This window comes from Ambystoma mexicanum, chromosome 1q (assembly GCF_040938575.1).
Source record: "Ambystoma mexicanum isolate Mex_15411 chromosome 1q, UKY_AmexF1_1, whole genome shotgun sequence".
Taxonomy (NCBI): Eukaryota; Metazoa; Chordata; class Amphibia; order Caudata; family Ambystomatidae; genus Ambystoma; species Ambystoma mexicanum.
The window spans coordinates 1223366711-1223382714 of NC_090922.1; the positions used below are offsets into that span (position 1 = coordinate 1223366711).

At 49.6% G+C, this 16004-nt stretch overlaps 1 protein-coding gene across 3 annotated transcripts in view; it reads left to right on the forward strand.

Moving 5' to 3' along the window:
• JAK1 (Janus kinase 1) overlaps window positions 1-16004 on the forward strand; it is a 1055078-nt gene that overhangs the window by 949258 nt on the left and 89816 nt on the right. For all 3 annotated transcript variants that reach the window (XM_069641985.1, XM_069641984.1, XM_069641986.1), the window contains one exon: window positions 10271-10388. In XM_069641985.1, coding sequence (XP_069498086.1) covers window positions 10271-10388 — 118 coding nt within the window. The remainder of the gene's footprint in view (window positions 1-10270; window positions 10389-16004) is intronic.

The window sequence follows — 16004 nt, forward strand, 5'->3', positions numbered from 1 at the left end:
ATTTTGTCCATAAATCGTTGGAAAGTGACTGGAGCCCTGTGTAAGCCAAAAGGAGGACTTTGAACTGAAGCAGTCCTAAGGGCGCTGAGAAAGCTGTCTTGTCCTTATCAGGCACATACACTGGGACCTGCCAGTACCCTTTGTTAAATTTAGGGTTGATAGAAAAGTGGCATTTCCGAGTTTATCATTTAGGTCAGCAATGCGCGGCAGGGGATAGGTATCGAAGTCGGAAATGGTAACCTGTCGGAAATCTATGCAAAACCTCCAGGAATGGTCAGGTTTGGTGACCAATATGATGGGAGAGGACCATGGGCTTGAAGAGGGTTCGATAATATTCGCTCTTAACATTTTATTCACTTCCTCAACCACTATCTGTTTACAGACTTCGGGGAGTCTATATGGTTCCAGATGAGCCACTTTTCCCTTCGGTGTTATAATGTAGACACAGGTGTCTTTCATTCTTCCTGGTTTCTATGAGAATACATTGGGAAACAATATAATTACATCTTTTAAATCCTATTGTTGTTTAGATAGCTCTTGAGGAATTATTTCAAAGTTGTCTATCTCTTCTGGTACCAAAAAGGATACTATCGCGGCATTGGTAGCAGACAGGTTTTTCTTCCACTCTTGAAAGAGATTTACATGATATAGATGGACCTTCTGTTTCCTGTCAGGTTGGGCTTCCTTATAAGTACAGGTTCCTGTGCATTCCAGTATTTCATAAGGCCCATGCTATTTAGAGACAAGCTAGTTTTCCGAGGTTAGCAAGAGGACTATTACCTTTTGTCTTAAGCTCACTTTATTTACGCAAGTGGATTTTTGTTGGATTTGGGCCTTTTCCATAGGAGTATAGCCTAGATTCCAAACAAGTCTCACATGCTCTTGTAATCTGGTAGCAGTTTGCGAAAGGGGAATGGGTGCCTCTTCATGTTTTTCCCAGGTCTCCCGGAACATGTCCAGGACATCTCTAGGTACTCTGCCATAGAGTAGTTCAAAAGGAGAGAATCCAGTAGATGCATGTGGGGTTTTTCACACTGCAAATAGTGCCCAGGGCATCATACGGTCCCATTCCTTCCCGTCTTTATCTACCAACTTTCTTGGGATCATTTTAAACGTTTTATTGAATTTCTCTACCAAACCATCTGTTTGGGGATGGTACACTGAAGTTCATAAGGTGGTAACATGGACTAGTTCCTTGACTTCACCCATGAGCTTGCTCATAATATTTGATCCTTGATCCTTCAGGATTTCCTTAGGAAAGCCAACCATGGAAAAATACGGTAGGAGGTGCTTTAGAATTTTGTAGGGGGTGTTCCGCATAGGGAATGCCTCGGGGTATTTGGTGGCGTAGTCGACAATCTCAAGGACATATTTGTTGCCCAGTCTAAAGGTCCAATCATGTCCATCCCAATTCTTGAAAAAGGGACTTCTATGATTGGTTAAGAATTCAGAGGGGCAGGCAATGGGATGCGAGTACTAGTTTTCTGACATATTTCACACGTTTGAATAAAAGTTTTTATATGAGCATGGATACCTGGCCAGTGAAGCTTCCCACTGATAGTGCCTGGATTTTGCATTGTCCAAAGTGTCCCCTGGTAAATTGGGAATGAGCAGTCTCTAGCACAATCTTTCGGTGGGTTTTGGGAATTACTGAGTTTTACTTAAGCCTTCTGTGGATGTTTCTTTTCTCTATAGGAATCCTTGCTTTAAGAAGAAAAAAGGACTTCGCTTCTCTAGACCTCTCTTTTGGAAATAGCTTGTAAAAAAGCCTTAGTGAGTGCTAGATCATTTCATTGTGTGAAGGTCAAGTTGGGATGATTGTAGGCTCTTCTCCCTTTTTCTCTTTAGTGTTCGATGTTCATCAGCTTCCCCAAAGCCTAAGGTACATGTCTGTTTCTTCTGGTTCACTTTCTTTAAAAGGAGGCCTTTTCAAGAATCCCTTGGCCGATTTTATCCCCCTGATGTACTTCAAACGGGATTACACCATCGTTCTGTAAGAGAACCTTTGTCTCCCCAAAAGTCTGGATCGCTGACACCTTCTAGAACGTCTATACCGAACATTCCTTTTTTCCCCAGGAGAGATGGTAGCCTCTCTACTGCTACAGATATTGAAGCCTATTGATCATTTTGTGGCTACAGAAAGGTTGAAGGCTCTATGAGTAAGGGTTCCCCAATTTGTTTCAATTGAGTCATATCCCATTCCTGACAGCAAATGTAGGGAAGGTATGGTATCAACAGTAAGACAGACACAAGTGACCACAGTTCAGGGGTCTTTATTGAACTTTCACAAAGGTGTGATAAACGCCTAGCTAAACCTAAAACTACAGATGGGGAGCAATCTAAGACCATCAAATAATAATAATGCAGTCCTAGTGTAGTCTTGTCAAAATAAAGGGGCCTGTACTAAAAAAAAATCTATTGCCAATACTTACTGCTAATTTACAAATAGTGTAGGGTAAGGTTCATGAATAAGAAAGAAGTGTTCACAAAATAATATATCAGGATGTTCAGGCTGTTGGTCTCCCTTCCCCACGTTTTCAGCACGGGGCCAAGCGGTACACTTAAGCAAAGCACACACTCTGGTTTATTCGACACAAGGATACGGTTCGATTTCCAGCAACAGTGCCTTCTGTGCCCAAGTCTCTCTTCTCATTAAAGTCTCTTGATTCAGAGGGCCTGATGTACAAAGTAATAAGACACACAGTTCTTTTCTTCTTACACATATTTAGCTCTGGTACTGCACCCTGGACCCCCCTCTTCTGTGCACAGATCCCTGATATTACAAAGTTCATAGAATATTCGTTTTCTTGGGTGACTCACGGTTCACCCCAGCTTTCCCTAAACCGGGCTCAGATCTTTTCCCTTTTCCAATTAGTCTCCCTCAGCCTTGCTTGGCCCAATTGTAGTTCACTTTGGTTTATCAAACTTGTGTCCCCTTTCCTCCATACGTCCCACCATCCCCACCCCCTAATACTGGTGTCATTAGGCAATGTTAAATATTGTCGACTCGTCAAAGGGGACTGAGGAGTGACGCCGGTGGGCTGAGTCGGGGGAGCACATGCCCCCAGGGCCGCGCCCCTGCAAGCCTCTAAATTTAAGGGGGGGAAGGTTTTTTTTCTGGTGAAAAAGGTTCTGTCTCCCATCTCCAGCGAGGGACAACCATGCAGTATGGAGGAAAGGGGACTATGGACTAAGAGTACATTAGTCACTACAGTGAGTAACTATTAATTTCTCAGGGTAGGCAGATCCCAGTCATGGGGAGCCAGTAGGATGAAGGAGTGAAAGTGGGAGACAGCAAGGGTGGACTATGGACTGCTAGCCTGAGGAAAGCTTGTAAGGGTAGAGTGGGAGGGGTGAGATTCAGTAATGTGGGACTAGCCGATTGTCTTAAACGCAAAAGGAAGGAATTTGAATTGGAGCAATTTTGCATCAACTGCCAACTTGCATGAAGGTATGCTCAGAGGTGGCCAAGGATTGCAGTAGGCTGCCATCTTTGTCCCGATCTCCTAACTTCCTCACACTGTATCCCTCCATGCGCTCCGAAGTATGCTAGTATGAACACCTGCATGCCTGGACTTTCGTAATCCTTCACACGTATCAAAGTGATTACGGGAACAGGCTTCCTTTTACCCTCCCATGGCTCACTCTACCATCACCATCTGGCACCTCACACCGTAGCACCACTGTAACTGATCTAACGTTTGCCTTTGAATGTAACCGCCCACCACCTCTGTGACCTTTACCAGATTGTGTGCCTCCCTTACTGTCTCCTGCACACTTGTATTCCTGGTGCAGACCCTCGCACCATGAGGCGTGGCTTTCCAGGTCTGTGTGCTTATCTGATTGTCGCATGTAATTATTGTTCTTTGGTATCCCTTCACTGACCTTGGCACAGCGTTTATTGGCATTATCCCTAATCTTGACTTCCCATCACTTATTCAATCCCATATTATGGTGCATCTTACCTATTTGTACCTATACATTGACGTAGTCCCCCGCACCATGAGGTGAGGCTTCGCTAGTTTGTATACACTCACCTATTCTGTCGGTAGCCAATCTGAGTTCTCATGCACTTCGCTAATGTACTATGCACTTTCTGTAACTAGCGCCTAGATGCCTCTGGGCTTTGTGCACTGAAATAAATACAAAAATGAATAAATAAATAGAGATACAAGTAGCAAAGTTCAGTACATGTTGAAAGTAGCAAAGGAGAAAATGGTGAGTCTCATGAGGATGCTGAATCCGTGGTCCAGACTTCTGAGGACCTGCTGAGAAACAGTATGGTGATAAGAGTTTTTGGTAGTGTGAACAATGACATGGGGCTGATTTTGCAGCTCTCAGAGGTTAAGTCCTGAAGCCATAGCAGTAGCGTGGACGTTTCGGGGCTCCATCAGAGTGAAGCCCCAGATTGCGAACCTTTTGGGATGGGGTAAAGAGGTATGGTTATACTACCATATCAAAAAAGGTGGCTTGCCTTGGCACATTTCATTATGTAGATATATATTTGAAAAAAGAATTTTACAAGAAGGTGAAGTAATGTCTGCAAATGGTGGAAATGCCAATGTCCAGGTACAAAATGTTTGTCAAAACCAACTATTTTCCACAAGTCTTTCTGACTACAAATTAAGCAGTAACTCACACTGCACAACTGCAACAGAACCCTCACCAAACTGCATAGTAATTAAAAACAGTTAATGTTGTGAAGTTGTCTGCTGTGTGCACATCAGGGAGGCTTTTCTATTTTACATCACTGTCTTTTGATGTCAACCAATTCCTGAAGGTTGTTACAAAGGTCCTGACAGTGGTGACATTGAGTCCCCGTCAATCTGGTTGCGGTTTTGGGAATTCCAAAAAGAAGTGTCCTTTGTAAGATAACTGGCTGGGAAAGAAAAACACCTTATCGATGCTCTCAACAATCGGGTGGTAATATTCAACAAATGGCAGCTGCATCAGCTTGTGGCGGACATCTCTGCAGTTGGTTTCCCTCATGTCTGTCTGTTTGTTTCCATCGAGTTGAGTGCTGCTTCTAGGACTTATTCAGCTTGTGAATGGGCATTTCAATCTTGCATAGGGCTTCCATTAGGCCCCTTTCATTTATCTTATCTTGCCCTGGTTACAATGGCAATGCATTACATTACTATCATCCTTATGATTTTAGCCTGGTAAAAGGCTTGGTACTCCCAAATTTTGGACCTGTTGGTCTGTCCTCCATTCATACATCCTCTGACAAGAGAGCTACTCTCACAAGCACACAGCCAGATCCCCGATGGGAATGTAATCTATCAGGCTCAACTCACTGATATTGCACAGAGCCTGATGAAAGCCTGACACTGATCCTCTCATCTTGCAGACACTAAGAATAAACAGGTGTATTGGAATGACAAATGGGCCGGCACTGTCATGGACAGTCCCTCCTTCTTGGTACATCAGACGCAGCATGGAGGTGAAGTAAGAAATGGGCAGCAGCACATTGGAAACCAATGACACAGAGGGGAAGATAAGTAAGCTTTAAGGAAGAGGTTTTAGGGAGCCTTCCAAATCCCTGGTTATCAGACTTTCACCCCATTTCAGGCTTACTAAAATTGACCGTCTGGCAGGTAATGCCCCTGGGATGAGGTCGGTCCATGGATAAAGTGGGGAAGGTAGTTGGGACAATATTTCTGGGGGACAGAACCATTTCAAAAGACTGGACAGGATCAGAGCTAGGTCTGGATCACCAAGAACATACGTTGGTAGGCTTTTGTAGCCAAGCTGTTGGAGTAGCTGGAATGCTTCAAGTTAATGACCTGTCTCGTACTTAAAACCTAAGCAGAGTTCATTCTTGAAGTGCCTTCATGTTGCTCCATGAACTTGGGTTGCTGTGGATCTGCGAGATCAATGGTTCCAGCATGATCAGCGGGAGCAGTCATGCTGGTCTCTTTGTAAATTATTTGGGCTATTTCTGACCGCTGACCGGTAACGCCCAAGTCCATTTGAGGTGAGAAGTCAGCAGTGGCAGTTCACGCAATTTAGGGATGCAGCACTGGCTGTGTTGATGACGAAGCATATCTTCAATTGAGCACTCCTGGGAATCCACTGTTGGTACCACTGAACCGCAAAGGAGCAGACCTGCTACAGTTCAGGTACTGTGAAACTGTGTTCTGCTGAAGGCGCACGTCTGGTGCTGGTGAAACAGATTGGTCTAGCAGATTCTCTCCTGTTCTTTGTCTCTGATAGAAACCACAATCCTCTGGTGGTCCTGATTGCCGATTCTGTTGGTAACCCGGGCTTCTGCAGTGCAGGGGCAGGGCAGCAAGGCGTTTTTGCAAGTAGTAGAGTCTTGAGTATTGAGATTCATCTGCATCCACCCTGACAAGGGAAGAGATTGCCAGTTCCTTGGATACCCCTTATTCATTGCAGAAATCTGGTGGATGCTTTCACTGTTCGAACTTTGCAGCCATGTCTAAGTAATGTACATGGTTTAGCAGAGAATCCTAATGATTGCTCTTTAGGTTTGCCCCATGTTCTGTACTTTTAGGCCCACCCCCACATTCAACTAAGGAACTGCTTCAGTTAAATAGGAATTTGTGGATAGAGCGTTTCTCTCAGCTCCCTGTCACAGAGCTTTAAGAGTTTGGCGGTGCAGTAAAAAAGTGGCAGTAATTCTGTTAATACAATTCTTTTTGGCGGCAACAATTACTACCATTTCTCACACACTGCCGAATTCCTAGTTTGTAAGATATGTCGAGGATTCTCCTCCAGGAAAAAGCTTGATGTAAATCCTCCACTTTTCCTGCAAAAAGCAGCAGATTTAGGCTTGTGGTAAATACACCAAAATTCCCATGGAATCCTTTGGACTCCAGAAATGGGGAATTGCACGGCTTTACCACCACTCATAATCTCATGGTAAACCCATGGGACCAGGTGGCGGTAAAGATAAATGATTTGTGCAGTAATTTGGCAGATTTACTGCTGTATTACCACCAAACTCGGAATGAGGCAGACGAGTGTATGCGTTCATTGCTGAACCTTTTTCAAGCCCTGCTATGCCATGTTATAATTTGCTACATGTGTTTTCAATATGCTGTGCCTCTCGCCAATCTGCTGACCATTCCTCCTTCTATCTCTTGCAATACTGCTCCCATGTGTGCTCCTTGGTGTTCCATTGATTTTAACATAATTCCTGCTGCAGGTCTGCCCACTGGGATTTGCTCCTATAAGTCTAACTCTAATTTAATTTTACTCTTGGGTGTAGCGACGATCCTTCAGATGGCGTCACTTCTCACCAGGGGAGAACCCCTCTCCATGAGGTTAGGGAGGTGAGGCCGCTCACCAATAGTCCCCCTAGGGATGATAACCTTTGGGAGGATCTCATGGAGAGGGACTCCTCTCTTTGGGGTTAGGACGTGATTGGGAGTCACAACCTCTTTAAATCCCCAACACGGTAGACTGACAATAGGACTTAAACCTTACGGGTCTAACTAAGTTCATGACTAAAACCATGTGATACTGTGAAACATTGAACCACCCTGACAGTTTGGGTACTGAGACAAAGAAGTTCTCGAGAATGCTACAAATGACAGGGAAAAATACCAGCTCAGCTGTAGTCAATCGAATGGGTGTTACCTCAGGGTGGGCCCTCCTTTATCATATTGCAGAAGGAAGAACAGGGTGGCCCGAGAGAGAGGTGTGGAGTGTGTGGGTCAGGAGAACGTACAAAGACGACCAGTAGGTCGCTCCAGTATTGTAAGAAGAAGAAGTAGTAGTAGTAGTAGAAGCAGAAACTGGAGCATGCGTTCTGTAGGGAGACCGAATGCCAAACATTATCAGAATTAAACTTGGTGGCCGACAGGTGAAAATAAGACCGCAACCAAGAAGGAGTGGGCTTTTGCCCCAGCAAATTGAATTCCTCAGGCAAGCGGAAAGTGTCTCCTCAGAGGGCAGGCAGAGGACCCAACCGAAAGACAAAGTGTACAGCGGCAGCGTGACCTGTAGCGGGTGGATCATTTGATCCGCCAACTACACCAAGACCTCTATCCTAGTTTTACTACAGAGAAGTGAGAACGAGCCAAAACTACAGAGTGCTGGTGGCGGCTGGGCCTATATGAGAAGAACAGTCGAAGCCACAATGGATATCAGAAGAACGAGCAGTGCAAGGCTCCACAAATATGCACTCTGCATCAGAGGAGGCTGATGAAGCATCCAAAACCCAATACAGGTAACAGGAGTTAAGTCCGGGAGGGAGCGGATGAGCTGTTTAAGAAACTCTTTAGACATTCCGTAAAACTTAAAGCAACAAGTGAGAACAGTCAATAGTATGAACTGAGAGCGCCTACCTTAGTAATTAAGAAGACACATTGTCCGCAAACCCGAAACCCCAACTTCCTGAAATGCCATAAAAGGGAGTTATCTTATAAAGTACAACTAAGGGTCCTAAAAGGGTTGGTGGCCTGGGGATATTTTATGCTCCCCTTCTCTATCCAAACATCGAGTTACTGGAGGGAAACCCCTGTCAAAGGAGAGCACTGTACATACCCCAGAATTGTCTAGGTCTGGGCCAGCAAGCCAAACCAATAATCTTCTGTCGTCAAGTGATTGTACATCAATGATTGGTCAACACCAGGTCCTGCCAAGAGTCTGTCTTTACAGATCATGCTTTAACCCTGTTTTCCTCAAAGATACGAAAAAACCCTTATCAGTGATGCAGTTCTCTGGCCAGTTCCACAGTGGTGTGATTCTGGAGAGTCGAGGGGGACTTCAGGAACAGCTTCATCGTCCCAGTGGGGGCGGATCCAAAATTGTATAAGCCCTAGAGGTTGTGAAAGCCTCCCTAAGAGAGTTAAACTCCTTGTTGAGAACTGGACAAGACTTTCAGGAACAAGCTAGGAGAAGGGAGTCCTTCTCCTAGCCCCACAAGAACTTTGAGACTGTTTACTTTTTGGTTGGGTTATGGAAAACCCAAAATTTTTGTGGAACGTTTGCTTTGAGCAAGCTAAGAGACGTTTGGATGCTTTACATCCAGGAGAAGGGAGTCATTCTTCTCGATTACGAACAGTAGCGGGACTTTATTGTAGTGACAGGGATAGGAGCCTTTGTGACTGGGATGATGCATTTTTGTTTTGACTCGCATGGAGTTCCTGACAAGCACCATAGTTTCTTTAGTTTAGGTAGGAAAACCCCCTTAGAGTTGGCATTTAGTAAAAGTCTATAGTCAGTGTCCACTGATATTTTACCCCACTTGGTTTTTGCTCCTAGGTCGTCAGAGTGTAATTTAAACCTACTGCTATTTTACTAGCTGTCTCGCTGCAAAAGTACTCCATGGGTTTTCCTAGGGGGATTAGCCCATGGAATGATTACACTCCACTGTTTCCTTGTGACCCTCTTCTCCCTGCATTGCGCTAGGCACTGTATGCTACTGCTGCTTGAAACCCCAGCCCGTTCTAGGGTATGTCAGGACTTTCCATCACAATTACTCACCACTAGCGGGGCGGTGCCATAAAAGCCAATTGAGGTCATTGACACTAACTGCTCCCCACATTAACATGCTTAAATTGCTAATATGAATACCAACTAAGCCACCCACACATGGCAAACAACCCTCCTAACAGGAATTGAGCATCAGAATGCTAGACCTCTCCAACCAACTTGTAGACCAGTCCCGACTAGCTCATAGTCACCATACTGCCATGTGGAGGATCAGGTCAGGACACCTGTACCTCAATTACTTTGGACAAACTACCTAGAAATATACCCACATGAAGTATCCAAGCAGTTACTAACTTTACGCATTAACATAGCAATGGTAAATTTCATTTACCTCTTTCCCCACTAACCAAGCCCGCCCCCCTCTTTCGGATCGACCACAGTGCCAAGAGATCATGCAAATCCAAGAAGAGCATGGCAGAAAACCCCACAACATAACATTCAAACATTTGGCGACCACCCACTCACTAGTCCCTTTGGCACAGGGAAATTAGACATAAATAGTGTTTTGTGCAAGGGTGATGCCTTTATATGTGGAAAATGGTGATGGCACTTCTCCACAATGCAGAACTGCTTTGGCATCTCTTGTGGCACGTTAAGATTTTTCTGAGCATGCTCTGCTCCTGAAACCTATATCTGTGTATGATGAAAATGTGAAACGGTGGCAGAAACAAAACATTACCAGAAACCCACACAGGTTTCATAAACTCCAGCTTAAACAATCTGCGTCTTCAATGCACTTTTCTCTTTAGAAGATATAATCCAAGCGGATTGCTAAACTGCATTTGTAAATTGTTTTTTCTTTCAGGTATGCTCCAGAATGTTTGCTTCACTGCAAGTTTTACATTGCCTCTGATGTGTGGTCTTTTGGAGTTACTCTATATGAGCTGCTGACATATTGTGATTCTGAACGCAGCCCAATGGCGGTAATTATGCTTTTTAAGATGCATTATTTTCTCCTTTTTGATTGTCTCTGTAAATAAAATTCAGAATAAAAGAGTATATTTTTTGTTTTTATGTTTAATGTCTGCACAATTCCTGGTCATGTGGCCTCACAGAATGCCTTGCTAGAAATAACTAGAAATTTACACTACTGGAGAGTCTGACACAGTGCCTTGCTCATCTGTCGGGTCACACATCACAGATTCATTGAGAGATACACACTACCTTCTGGGGTCCTCTCTTTCCAGGAGAATTAGAATATTCTCCAGCATGGGTCTGGCATGGATTCACATGCTCATGAATATTCCCCGTCGTCAGGCTGGGAATCCTCGGTAAAGAAAAAAACAGTATCAGTTTCGTTTCTGATCTGTCTTTCGTAGTAATAACCAATCACTGGTCTCTGCGTCATACTGACCACAGCCAATGACTGCCCTCTACCTAAGCCCCGCCTCTGGCAGCCATCTTCAGATTTTTACCGCACGTTCATGTGTTGGGATCCTCGTGCAATTGCTCTCGAGCGTTAGTGCTATTTTTTCACGTTTTTTCTCAAAAACTTCGTTTTTTTCGGTCAAAAGAGCCTCAAGCTCCACGGACTCTCCATCCGATCAACGGGGACCCGTGTCGGATTCGTCTGCGCCCCTCAAGGGTGAAGATTTCGTCGAGCTATGCTTTTGGAGGATTCCAGAAGTTTTCTCAGGCCCTTCCCGGACATGGCCCAGGAGAAGGGACGCTCGACGCCCGGAAAGCTGTTCAGGGTCTGCCCTGAATGCCAGCTGCAGAACGTCTTTAAGGAGGACGAACACTCCTTTTGTCTTTACTGCTTACATGAGGACAAGACGCACGTGGAGAAGGACTGTGCGTTTTGCGGCAACATGTCGGAGCGGACCATGAAGGACCACCATCAACGTCTCGCCAACTGGCTGGAAGGGAAGAGCCCGTCCGGCGAGAAGAAGAGGAAGAAATCCGAGCGGTCTTCTAAGACCTTTGAGGACGCCCCGGCGACGGGGGTCCAACACAATGCCAAGCACCGCGAGTCCGCTGGCACCGGGAGCGCCGAACGGTCGGGCTCTACGGGCGCCAGGCAGGGCGCACCCTCCCCGGTACCATCAACCACGAGCCAACGCTCTGGGTAAGAGGAAGGCCGAGCACCCGGCGAAGCTCCTGGAGAGGCCCCGGTCGAGCTCGAAGGCCCCATCGGAGGGGGAGCGAGGCAGTGTCCCCCCCCCCTCAAGGATAAGGCGGTGAGCGCACCTAAGGTGGTGAAGGCCTTAATCCATCCGGCCAAGGCCTGTATCGAGACTGTCGCGGCGGCCCTGGCTCAGACTGTGGAGGCTACGCCAGTGGTGGCGACCTCGGGGCTCAGAGTCTCCCTGCCACCTCGGAGGGAGTCCTCATTTATGCCCATCGATAGGACCCCCGTGAAATCTCCGGCGGAGAAGAAAAAGGGGGGGCAGGGTGTCGTCGTAGACTCGGCTTCAACCTCGGAGGAAGAGCTGATCGAGGTCTTAAGCCACGGCCTCGGCGTGGAAGAAGACCGGCCCGTCGGGATGGATCCCGACGCGGGTGACGACGACATCGCCGAGGGCACCGACGGGGCCCCTGATCGCCCGTCGGATTCCCCTCTGCCAGCGCCGCAAGACAACTCGGCGGCCATTTTGTTGGCTATACAGTCCTTATGCACGGAGATAAGGACGAGACTACCGTTGCCAGCGGAGGAACCACTCCCGTCGGGGGACCCAGAACCGGGACCTTCTGGTGTTCCTCCTCCCAAGAAAAGAAGGATTCACCCTCCACCTCCTTTTCAGCCGTCGCGCCCCGTCCAGCCCTCCTCCCCGTCCACGACTCGAGGGGATGATACGGGGACTGACACGGCCGCGACGGGTACGGACGACGAGGTCTACGACGAGGATCTTCCGTCCTCACCTCCCACCAGGGCTTCTCCGCCCGACGAGATTGGATCGTTCCACTCCATGATCGCCAGGGCATCCGATCTTTTCCAACTCTGCCCTGAGGAGAAGAAAAAGGAGGGATTCCTTTATCAACGGCGCGAGGCCAAGAGGAAGACGGTCCTCGCGGTGCCTCTACTGGACGACATTTGGGATGAGGGCCTCGCCCTCCTCAAGAACCCTTCCACGACGCCAGCGAGAAGAGACCGGTACGAAAAGAAGTACCGGGTCCCGGACGCGGCCCCCCTGTGCCTCCGGGCGCAGCCTACCCCGGACTCCGTCGTCTCCGCGGCGGCCAGGAAGAAAGCGGGGGGGGGGTGCGGCCTCCACATCGACTTCCCCGCCGGACGGCGAGGGAAAGAAATTGGACTCTATGGGACGCAGGGTCATCTCGTCTGCAGCGACGACGATTAAGGCGGCCAACGCCTTGGCTATCGTGGCCCGCTACGACAGGGAGCTATGGTACAAACTGGCTCCTCTGCTGGACTTCCTACCGGACGACAAGAGGGCGGATGCCCTGGAGATCCTACAGGAAGGTGAGGTGGCGTCGGACCACGCCATCACTATTGCGACGGACATCGCCGATACGGGATTTCGCCAGTTGGGCAACGGCGTGTGCCTTAGGCGGCGTGGATGGCTCAAGGCTACGGACTTCCGTCAAGACGTACAGACCAGAGTCCTGGACATGCCGTTCGATGGGAACAACCTGTTTGGGAAAACAGTGGACGATTCCCTTCAGGCCATTAAAGCGGACACGGAGACGGCCCGGGCCCTTGGGGTTCTGCAACAACGACGGCCGCCCTTTCGGAGCAGCGGAGGCAAGGGCGCCTCCAAAGGTTCCGGCGGCGGTTTCTCCACCTATCGTCAAGCGGCCCGCTCGTCGTCTCAGGAGGCCTATAGGGGACGAGGCAAGTCGGACGGGCCCCGCCGTCGTCGTCAAGGCGGCAAAGCCTCGTCGAAACAGGATTGAATCGGCCGTGGGGTCGGGCCCCCACCGAAGCACCCCGGTGGGAGGCCGGCTGGCGAGCTTCGTCAGCGTGTGGGAGTCCATCTCCACCGACCGTTGGGTGTTGGACGCCTTAGCCCGGCGCCACGCGCTCCAGTTTCAAAGAAGGTGCCCGCGCGTCCCCCCCGTGGCCAGGAAAGAGCTTCACGTCCCGCAGCTTCTCCTGGAGGTAAAGGCGATGCGCAGGAAGGGCGCCATCGAACTCGTCCCAAAGAGGCTTCGGGGCTCCGGAGTCTACTCGAGATACTTCCTCGTGAAGAAGAAGACGGGAGGATGGCGCCCCATCCTAGACCTGCGACGTCTGAACAAGTTCATCAAGGCTCAGAAGTTCCGGATGGTCACCCTCCAGCACGTCCTGGGTCAGCTGGAGGAAGGAGACTTCCTGTCGTCGTTGGATTTGGAAGATGCCTACTTCCATATTCCCATCCTAAGGGGGCACCGAAAATTTCTCAGGTTTGTGGTCCAAGGGCGTCACTACCAGTTCAAAGCCCTCCCCTTCGGACTACGGTCGGCACCCAGGGTTTTCACCAAGTGCCTTGCACCGGTGGCGGCGCAGCTGCGCCGAGAGGGGATCCACGTCTACCCTTACCTGGACGACTGGCTCATCCGAGCCAAGACGAGGGAGCTCGCCGTGGACCACACGGCAAGGACCGTCCAGCTTCTCACGGACCTGGGATTCTCCGTGAACTACGCCAAATCCCACCTGGTACCCGCGCAAGACGCACTGTTTCTGGGAGCGAGGCTCGACACAGTGTCCCTTCTGGCCTCCCTGTCGGAGGAGAGGACCAGGGCCATCCTGGGCAAGCTACAACGGATGTTGGTGGCCGACGCGGCCAAGGTGAGGTCCATCAAGTCCCTCCTCGGAATGATGTCTTCCTGCATCTACCTAATTCCCCTGTGCAGGCTCCGGATGCGCCCGTTGCAAGAGTTCCTGGACGCGCGCTGGATCCAAACGACGGGCAGCTTCGAGGAAAGGATCACACTCGACGAGAGTTTCCGACGAGCGATCCGGTGGTGGGACACCCGCGCGCATCTGACGGCGGGCATGGACTTCCAGACCCCAGCCCACCAGGAGACAGTGACCACGGATGCCTCCCTAGAAGGGTGGGGAGCGCACACCGAAAATCTGCACGCAAGAGGCCTTTGGCTCCCGACGGAGAAATCACTACATACCAACGTCCTGGAGCTCCGTGCAGTGTTTTGGGCCCTCAGGTCCTTCCTTCCGTCCCTCAAGGGCAAGGTGGTGAGGATCTTCACCGACAACACCACCACCATGTTTTACATCAGGAAACAGGGCGGAACCAGGTCCCCAGCACTGTCCAAGGAGGCGCAGGACCTGTGGCATTGGGCCGTCGCCCAAAGGATATTTCTGGTGCCGTTTCATCTGGCAGGGATAAAAAACACCATAGCCGACTCACTCAGCAGGGAGCTGCGCTCGTGCCACGAGTGGGAACTACGGCAGGATCTAGTGGATCGCCTCTTCCGACGGTGGGGCACACCCCAGATCGACCTGTTCGCGACGGCGACAAACTCCAAGTGCCGGAGGTTCGCCAGCAGGTTTCCCCAGGCGAGGAGCATGGGCGATGCTTTTTCGTTCCCCTGGGAGGGCCTGTTCCTTTACGCGTTCCCTCCATTGCCACTGCTGATCCGGCTCATCAACCAGCTCAAGAGGTCACGGTGCAGGATGATCCTCGTCGCACCTGCATGGCCGAGGCAGATATGGTTCCCGGACCTTCTGGACTTGTCAGCGTCCCCATCAATCAAGCTGCCGGTGGACGCGGATCTACTCTCCAGGGAAGGAGGCGCCATCCTCCACCACGACCCGAAATCGCTGAACTTGCAGGCCTGGCTCCTGCAGCGCTAGAGTTTGGAGGATACGACATACCGGCCGACTGCAGAGAGGTTCTTGCAAAGGCCAGGGCGTCCTCGACTCTGAAATGCTACGGACACAAATGGAAGAGGTTCTCTGTCTGGTGCCACGCACAGAAGATTAACCCTCTACGGATTACGGCTCCCCAAGTACTGCCGTACCTGCTGACGCTGGCCAAAGCTGGACTGGCACACGCGTCCATCAAGATTCATCTTGCTGCGATCTCCCGATACACCAGAACCACGCGGCGGACGTCCTTGTGGTCTCATCGTCTGGTGAAAGAGTTCATGAAGGGACTGTTCAGATCGTTCCCGCCGGTGAAGGCTCCGGGCCCGGCGTGGGAGCTCAACGTGGGCTGACCAAGCTCATGGGACCTCCGTTCGAGCCTCTGCACTCGGCCCCGTTGAAGTTTCTGTCGTGGAAAACAGCGTTTCTTGTGGCCATCACCTCCGCACGACGAGTGGGAGAGATCCAGGCCCTTTCCTGCAAGGCCCCGTACTTGACTTTTCACGACAGGAGGGTAGTGCTCAGGACGCACCCCTCCTTCATGCCGAAGGTGCCGTCAGACTTCCACCTCAACGAACCCTTGGTGTTGCCTGTGTTCTTCCCGTCGCCTTCGTCGCCGGCTGAGAGGACTTTGCACTCGCTGGATGTGGCTAGAGCGCTAAAGTTCTACGTGGACCGCACAAAGTGTTTTCGGAAGACGTCACAACTCTTTGTGAATTTTGGACCTGTCAATCAGGGGAAGGCACTCTCGAAGGCTTCCATTTCCAGATGG